This window comes from Glandiceps talaboti, chromosome 18 (assembly GCF_964340395.1).
Source record: "Glandiceps talaboti chromosome 18, keGlaTala1.1, whole genome shotgun sequence".
Classification (NCBI taxonomy): Eukaryota; Metazoa; Hemichordata; class Enteropneusta; family Spengelidae; genus Glandiceps; species Glandiceps talaboti.
The window spans coordinates 15,373,956-15,383,254 of NC_135566.1; the positions used below are offsets into that span (position 1 = coordinate 15,373,956).

The following is a 9,299-nucleotide window of genomic DNA, read 5'->3' on the forward strand; positions in this document are numbered from 1 at the left end:
CTATCAATGGACATTGGTTTAATTGTACTAAGAGTAGGGTAGCAATATTTCTGATGACTTTGATGTGCAGTGTACATTTTGGGGAGTCCAGAGTTTACACCATCTTGTTTACAGGGTGATTAGTTTCACATAACAAGCACCACTTTGATGCACTTGTATAATCTATCATATAGACCAACACTAGTTTTAGTTGTGTCTATCTTAGTATAATAGTAACCCAAAACCTCAGCTCAATTGATGTTGTAGTACTTGTGTGCAAAGAAACATGTTAAAAGTTCCCAAACTGTAACTATTGGTATTTCGTGTAAAGATTGGCTGAAATGTTGGATTTTCTGGCCCATAATACCCCCCCCCCCCCCCATAATATTTGTATTACAATCTAATGCCTCAATGTGGACTTTTGCACCATAGGGTTATATATGTCAGATATGGTAATCTGGAAGGTGAGAAACATTCTAATCAAGACCCTAGACTTTCTCAAGTCTCTTGGCTTTCATTCTTTTATTTGTATGAATTGTTTTGTGTTCTTGAAATCGTCTGGTAGACATGTAGAGCCCTTGGGAGGAGACTACTATTAAGGCCAAATAAAAAAATTGTGTGTTTCTGATGACCTGACCGACCTCAGATTTAAAGCCATCTCTTACATGCAAAAACAGGTAAAATTACAATTCACTTCTATTTTCCTGTAGATTTTCTTGCCAAATTATCTTTGGTTACATCTTTTTTGTCAGCCTATACAACAGTCTGCATATTGTGTTTGTCTACTTCTGAATCACATAATTGTCATCATTTACTTCTCTTTTACACCTCATCAAGAAATGTTGTGACCAACGAATATCTTATCTTTGGGTCGAAGTTAGTAAATAAAATGTAAAATAAAATAAATTCCCGACCTACCTACCCTATTTTCCGAAGTCACGTTATCGGACACAAACATTTTTGTTTTGTTTTGTCTAATGGTTCAACTTTGAAGCAGGAAATGGTCCCTCAATGACACCCCTACCACGTAGTAGTTTGGTCTAAAAACACAACTGACCAGCTAGCTAGCTGCAGCTGCGCGAAGTCCGAACTTCAGCTAGTTATGGCCGTGTCTTCAAACGTGTGTCGACAGTTGTCAGCACTATTGATGATTCCATTCTTACTACAATCTTGCAATGGTGCTATTAAAGGTGGAATGCTGTTCCCAAGAGACACAGAATCAAGAGAGACCAAAGATTTAAGCGGAATTTGGAATTTCAGAGCAGATAAATCACCCAATCGAAATGCTGGATTTGAGCAGCAGTGGTACAAACGACCATTGGCAAAGGTGGGCGGAGCTCGAAAAACTTTTGTTCGATGTCCCTGCGATGTCCGTACATTCGAAGTTCTCCACGGCCACACACATTTTTGTGTGTGAAAAAAATGTCAGAGACCGGAAGGAAGATCTTTGGTACCCAAAAATACTTAAAAACCAATATTTGATTACAGTATTTTAATGGTTCTGAAAATAATTATAATTCGAAAAGAAAAGGATATGCAGTTTTTGTTTATCACGTGTACGTGTATACTATAACCACAGAGGATGTGTCCAGGGATGTGCTACCATCCCCTATAATACACCCATTGTACTACTATCTAGAATCTATTGTAAGCAGGGGAGGCGTGAAGCTTCATAATCAGTATATCATTATCACACTCTATTAAACATGTTACTTTGGTATTGATAGAAAATTATTTCTTTTATTACATCTTGATTTCATAATTTTACTGTTACGTTGTCATTACCCAGTAGTACTAGTGACAATTTTTGCCCTATTTAAAAATACACCTATCTATTTCATAAATCATTGAATTACTTTATTCATTATACTCATTGATATGGTAGTGTTGTATACATTGGCTTGATGACCATATGTAAACAGTGCAGACCATAGCAACTACTTACTATAAACTGAGTATGGTTAGTTTGTTGATCATATGGTTTACTTAATCATTAGGCCACATAAATACAGTATGCTTGCATCAACATATTACAAGTAAAATAAGAGAGAGAGAGAGAGAGAGAGAGAGAGAGAGAGAGAGAGAGAGAGAGAGAGAGAGAGAGAGAGAGGGGGGGGGAGAGAGAGAGACAGACAGAGACAGAGACAGACAGAGACAGACAGAGACAGACAGACAGACAGACAGACAGAGAAGCTGAGCTAGGATATTTAGATTTTAATATTAACATATTTTGTGTTTTCCATCAGTCTGGTGCTGTGATTGATATGCCAGTACCTTCCAGCTACAATGATGTCACACAAGATAAATCATTACGTGATTTTGTTGGTTGGGTTTGGTACGACAGACAGTTTTATCCTCCATTTTCCTGGCAGAATCTAAAGCAGAGAGTTGTATTGAGATTTGAAAGTGCTCATTACTATACTACAGTGGTAAGTTGGTAGAATCAACAACAGAACAAGAACAGTGCCAATTAAGGACAGTGCACTGATTATATGCACATACAATAGAACAGATACATTTACTAAAGACCCATGATTCAATCCCAGGTTCTAATATTAGTGTTATATTATCAATCACGTTGTAAATGGTCTAGTTGTAGAAATGATACAAGTGCCAATATTATTACTTAAAACGTGATGAGATGTCGTCCTATGAAGTTGCAGTGTTCCACTTAAAGGCCTATGTTTCAGTCCCAGGTTCTTGTTATCTTATCAGTGGAGCCATGAGAATTGTTCTTCACTGTCTCTGTCTCTCTCTTTTGTTCTGGACTAACTTTTTCTGTAACTCTGCCAGACAACTGCTTAGTGTTCACACGTATCTGCTAAACTGGAGTATAGAGGGAGACAGGGGGATAGCAATGAGGCATGGTTCCAGTCACTTATAGTTTCTGATTTTTGATCTTTACAGTCATACTTTCAAATTAAGATTGTGAAAGTGAGACTTTGACATATCTTTAGTGGAATTCAATGGATTTAAGGCCAGATCACAAAATTAGAGGTCACAAGCCATGAGTGAGGTCATTTACCATTTTAGGTTGAGATCATTGGCAAACTGGTGAGGCCAAAGTTTAAATACTCAGTGGCCAATATGACCACAGTTTTATTCACCAGCGTAGTACATCATATGAGTGTAGATAACCTGTTCTTTATTTTGACAGTGGTTGAATGGTGAAGAGGTCATGAGCCATGATGGAGGTCATTTACCATTTGAGGTTGAAATCAGTGCTAAACTATTGTATGGTGAAAGTAATAGAATCACAGCAGCTGTCAATAACACCTTATCACCACATACACTACCACCTGGTACTATTGAATATAAAACAGATAAAAACAAGTAAGTGTACAAATTTATAGTCTATAGTGCAGTTCCTCGTCTTTTAACGTCCAAACTAACAAATTTAGTACAACAAAGAGCTTGTTTTGTTAATAAAATAATAATTTTGTGGTGGCGACATCCACCTGGTTACTTTGTTAATATTCAAATGTTGTCTTCTAGATAACATCCACCTGGTTATGTTGTTAATATTGTAATTTTGTTTTCTAGATATCCACCTGGTTATTGTGTTAATATTCTAATTTTGTTTTCTAGATATCCACCTGGTTATTTTGTACAGAATCTTCAAATGGATTTCTTTAACTATGCTGGAATACACCGACCAGTAAAACTATACACTACACCATCAGTATACATTGATGATATCACCGTGGTAACGGACATCTCAACAACAACAGGTACAATGTACTTGATTACAAACTGATACTTATCAGTCAATGAAGACAGAGTGTACACATGTTTCAGAGTAAACATACAAGGATAATGTAATAAGATTCTCTCTAAAGTTTATTTCAGGTTTTTTTAATTTATTTTTTCAATATTTTTATTTACTTTTGAATGAATACTTAGATTTCTGTTGATTCTGAATTATTTCTGACTTTGCTTCAGGCCTTGTGAACTACCAGGTTGTGGTTGATGGTGGTGGTCAAGGCAACGTTTCATCACAAGTTGATCTCTATGATAAAGATGGTAACAATGTGTCCAGTCAGAAAGACAAACTTCAAGGTCAATTGTCAGTGTCTAATGCACATTTCTGGTGGCCTTACACCATGAGTAATGATTCTGCATATCTATATACACTCAAGGTAAGTTGAACTTTTTATGGTGGGACCTTGATTTGTTTCTTTTCTCTGGTGGTAATGGTGATGATGATGATGATGATGATGATGATGATGATGATGATGATGATGATGATGATGATGATGACGATGACGATGGTGGCGGTGGCGGCAGCAGTGGTGACGATGACGACGATGACAATGACTGTGTTGACTATCATGATGGCAACGACAACATTGACGATGATGATGACAACGTCAGTGATAATGTTGATGGTTATGACAATGATGATGATGTTCAAAGTCGACAACGATGTGAATTACGATGCCGATAAATTACGATAATGGTTTTTTATTACTTAATAAATTTTTCACGTATGCTTTGCAGATTTCCATCACATCTGGTAGTGGAAGTGATATCTATCGTTTACCTATTGGTATCAGAACTGTCAAAACTACCAACACTCAACTGTTAATTAATGACAAACCATTCTACTGTCATGGAGTAGCCAAACATGAAGATGCTGATGTAAGTACAAAATAACAAAAAGGTAGTTTCATTATTTCAGAGTCAAAATCACAAGAGAAACTGGACATCAAACACAATTGTTCAACATGTTCAATGTGCAAATGTTTTAAACCTGCGCTAGCTCCAACTGCACTAGCTGCATGTTTTTGCCGAAGATATATTGAGTAAGAATAAGTCAGTTACTTCGAAAAAGACATCATGATCGTCTTTAGGGATGTTGATTCTTGGTTGCAGACCCAAACATCAATTTTGATTTTATTTATCGTGTATACAGCTACAAAAATATGTTTATCCAAAGGCAGTGATGCACGTCATACAATATTATGAGTAAGTTACGTACTCAGTGTACCTAACAAAACATTTTCCAAAAAATTTTCCCGTTGCAGCAAGTGCAGCTTTAAAATGAAAACAGAGAGAAGGATGATGTGTATTAAAACTAAGCTCAAAGAAAGGAAAGATTATAAGAGAAGAAGTACCCAATATGTGAAGATTTTTGTGTAAGTCTAAAAAAGAAGTTTCACGAATTTCTAAAAATTAGACACCTTTGAAAGACTGAAAAACATTGAATTTTTCTTTGTGTCAGTAGATCCGTGGTAAAGGAGTAGACTTGCCATTGATAACTAAAGATTTTAGTTTGATGAAATGGTTGGGTGCTAACTGTTTCCGTACCAGTCATTATCCGTATGCTGATGAAATCCTGGATATGGCTGACAGACAGGGAATAGTTGTCATTGATGAATGTCCTGGTGTTGGAATTCAAAAGTATGTATCTCCTCAGATATTTTCACTCACACTTTTTTATTTTTATGATGTGTTCAGCAAAATTATAGTAAACTTCCAAGATTACTTTTCATAGTCAGAAAAGGACCATGACAACTTTGGTAGCCTGTGTCACTCGGTAGCGACTGAATGTTCTTTGAAGAAATTTGATGTGCGCCCTCTAGAGGCCACCAAAGTATTTTTTGTTGCCAGTACTTCTAAGCTTGGCTGTGGTATATATGTTGCTGTTGATCATGAACTGTTTCCATCAGTTTTAGAAAGCCAGATAAGCTGCACTTACTCTTCTGTGTTTCTTTTCTTAAACTACAAATAGTAATGCAGTACAAAAATGGCTTGAAAAAACAATCGTTTTTGTAAACTACAAAATTTTCCATTCTTGTTCCTTCTTGATAGCCCAATAAATTTTGGTAACAAGTCACTTGTTCACCATCTGGAAGTTATGGAAGAGTTAGTTAGAAGAGATAAAAACAGACCAGCGGTTATCATGTGGTCTGTGGCCAATGAACCATCTTCAGAGTTTCCACAGGCCAGGGATTATTTCAAGTAAGTAGTAAGTATGTAAGTATGTAAGTATTCGTAAGTAAGTAAATAGTAAGTATGTAAGTACTGTATGTAAGTAAATAAGTATTATTAAGTAAGTATTAGTAAGTCAATCAGTCAGTAAGTACATACATATGTATATATGTATGTGTGTGTGTGTGTGTGTGTGTGTGTGTGTGTGTGTGCGTGCATGCATCCGTATATGTATGTATGTATATATGTAAGTAATTAAGTTTCCATAATTTCTTGTACAAACCAGGAGTGTTATTGGTCACACCAAAGAACTAGATCCTACCAGACCAGTGACATTTGTATTCAATGGTGGCATGGACTTAGAACGAATCTTTGATGAAGCAGTAAGTATTTTTTTGCTACATTTGTTTTTTTTGTTTTTTTTTGTTTTTTGAGAAAATTTATGTTATCACTCCAAATCATATAATCTTATTGTCATTTATAATTAAGGGGTACATCATGTATAATACCTATAGCTCAGAATTTTGCTTTCCAACAATGTGTGTAAGACCAAAAATTTACAGTTTTACCTGTACAGGAGGCATTCAGTTTAAATCTGGTACTGGTTATTTCACACAGGTTTATCAAGTAGAACAACATACTAAAGTTATTTCGTTGATTAAAAATCCAAAATAAATACCCATTTCCCATTCATATGGCCACTTTAATTAAAGACATTACTTTTCCCCAAGGACCAAATATGAAACTGTGAATCACCACTTTTTGTGAACAAAAAATGATCTAGACATGTTCTGCGCACTAGGGTGAAATCTTGTCTCTTTGATCTTTCAGACCCAGTTTTGTGATGTAGTCTGCATCAACAGTTACTATGGATGGTATACTGACACAGGTCACCCAGAGGTCATTGAACTCCAGTTAGAACACAACCTAAGAGAGTGGTTTAAAACCAGGAATAAACCAATCATGCAGACAGAGTATGGTGCTGGTAGTGTTATTGGAGTACATGAGGTAAAGATTTTAAAAACAGACACTGAAAACTTTTACCTTCTTACAATTCTTATATTTCTTATTGAAAGAGCAATTGATACCACCATCCTCCATCAAGCTGATATTACTAATTATATATCATCAGGTGTAAGCTTGAATGTGACCTTTGACCTCCAAGGTCAATTGTCAAATTCAAGTCATTTTTTGTATATCACAGTTACTTTGTTGCCATTACTTTGGTAACATAATTTACATCATCATATCGTTTATGAGTTATATCTTAATACCAGGTTTGAGTTCAGTTAATTGCAAGTGGTGGTTAAGTGTGCTTCAGGAGGTACAATAATGTGAATGCCTTTTAACTATGCAGTAAAAACTACACGTAAACATGTATGAACTCAGCTTGTGCCCTCTTTAATAGTAGTTATGTCTAGTATTTACTTTTCATGTTCTTGACTTCATTCACTTGATGATAAATTTGTATTTGTGTGACTTTAAAGGTGCTGTCTCTCATTCTCTTTCCAGGATCCTTCCGTGGCTTTCTCTGAAGACTACCAAGTTGAAGTTCTTGAACAACATTTTAAAGTCTTTGATAAGCTGAGGAAAGAATTCCTGGTTGGAGAAATGATTTGGAACTTTGCAGACTTTATGACTGCACCATGTAAGTTTTAATACAAAAAATGATAACTGTAATATATGATTAGCATTTTGTTATACCAACATGTCTCCAAACAAACTTTCTGAAGTACAGATTGCCATGGCAATAGATTAAATATTAGCTGTATATGTCTGTACTTTGATGTAGTGATAACTCCTACGGTGCTTCCTGACAACCAAGGTAGGATTTTATCACATCTCATGGGATACATACTCAGTTTTTAGCAAATAAACATTCTCTAGCAGGTGCAACTTCTTCTAAACAGCATCAATGAAATTTGCTATATCTAAGGGTGACCCTATTCGTTTATGTTTCTCATTACTTCTTCATGGCAACTATGAGTCAGTCGGTTGTTTTTTTTCTTAAAAGTAAAAAATTGAAAAATCACCTTCTTCATGTTTCTCTGCCTCTCCTTTTCCTCCTCTCAATCTTCTTTTTATTGGATTCCTGGTAATAAACCCTTTCCCAGCTTCTCTACACAATTGACATGTTCTCAGCCCCCCCCCCCCCCCACTTTAATAACTTCCGTCGTGAATGAAATGCTCTGTTTGTGAACAAGTGTCCTCATGACCACCATGACTGCAGATGATGTTGACAGTCCAGACAATTGCTTATTCCTGCCAGAGAGGGCGCTCTCCAGCAAAATAATTTTTTATTTTAATGTTGGCGCTGAAAATTTGGATCAGTTGGGTAATGAGAAACAGAGGAAAAAAATAGGGTCACCCTAATACAATATCCAAAACAAGTGAAGGTCTTTTGAAAAAAACACTTTATTTACAATCTTGCAACTCTTCTTACAACATCAATGTATATTTGTCTATTTGAATGTACATTTCAGCAACTGATCGAGTGGTTGGCAACAGAAAAGGAGTTTTCACTCGACAACGACAACCCAAGATGGCTGCCTACAGACTCCGTGATCACTACCAAACTATCATCAACTCAACAACCAAATATTATCCATGATGACATATCACATTTACCATGATGAGAATCAACAAGATGACACAGACTTTTTTAGTGAAATTTGTGGTCTTGAAAACAGAAATATTTTCATAAAAAGTTTTATAATGGATAAAGGCAATGTCTGTAGGATGTAGAGTAGATGATTCTAACTTCAAAGTCAGTAATAAAAATTTGGTTATGTTAGTGGGTCCAGTCATATATTCGTCCTATGTTTAATCAATACCTGAACTCCCTAGCTTGATTTTTATGAATTTCAACCGTATGATTGATCCTGGCACCCACATGATGAACATTCTTGTCAAAATTATTGACTTATATTTTCATAGACTCTCTCACAGTCCGTGGCGCATCGCATAACCGAAAGGGCTGATTTGTATGTACCGATATCTATGGCATAATTATACTAGAATATCCTTGTACTGTAGGCCCTTGTTGACTATGGCCATCGCAGTAACATGGAGCATCACAGTAACTTGTGACACATTTACAAATGATTAACCCTACATAGTCATTCTCGCAAACCAGTTATTATTTCTACCACTACATTTCGAAGAGGCTCGTTAAGAACGTTGCCGTAAAACAGGCCGTGGTTTGCAATGATGTGGGAGGCTTGTTAAGAACGTTGCCATAAAACAGGCCGTGGTTTGCGATGATGTACATAGTCGATGAGGGCCCACAGTACTAGTATATTCATGTACAATTATACAGTAGATATCGGTACATACAAAACAGCCCTTTTAGTGATGCGATGCTCCGAGGACTTTGAGAGAGTCTA

At 36.1% G+C, this 9,299-nt stretch overlaps 1 protein-coding gene across 1 annotated transcript; it reads left to right on the forward strand.

Moving 5' to 3' along the window:
• Nucleotides 1-1,110: 1,110 nt before the first annotated feature.
• Nucleotides 1,111-8,524, forward strand: LOC144448937 (beta-glucuronidase-like). The gene is made up of 12 exons (XM_078139319.1): nucleotides 1,111-1,306; nucleotides 2,226-2,408; nucleotides 3,137-3,312; nucleotides 3,568-3,710; nucleotides 3,922-4,118; nucleotides 4,480-4,620; nucleotides 5,207-5,382; nucleotides 5,794-5,943; nucleotides 6,200-6,296; nucleotides 6,745-6,921; nucleotides 7,426-7,561; nucleotides 8,397-8,524. The coding sequence occupies exons 1-12, from the start codon at nucleotides 1,127-1,129 to the stop codon at nucleotides 8,522-8,524; spliced, it is 1,884 nt and encodes a 627-aa protein (XP_077995445.1). The 5' UTR covers nucleotides 1,111-1,126.
• The last annotated feature ends 775 nt before the right edge of the window (nucleotides 8,525-9,299 follow it).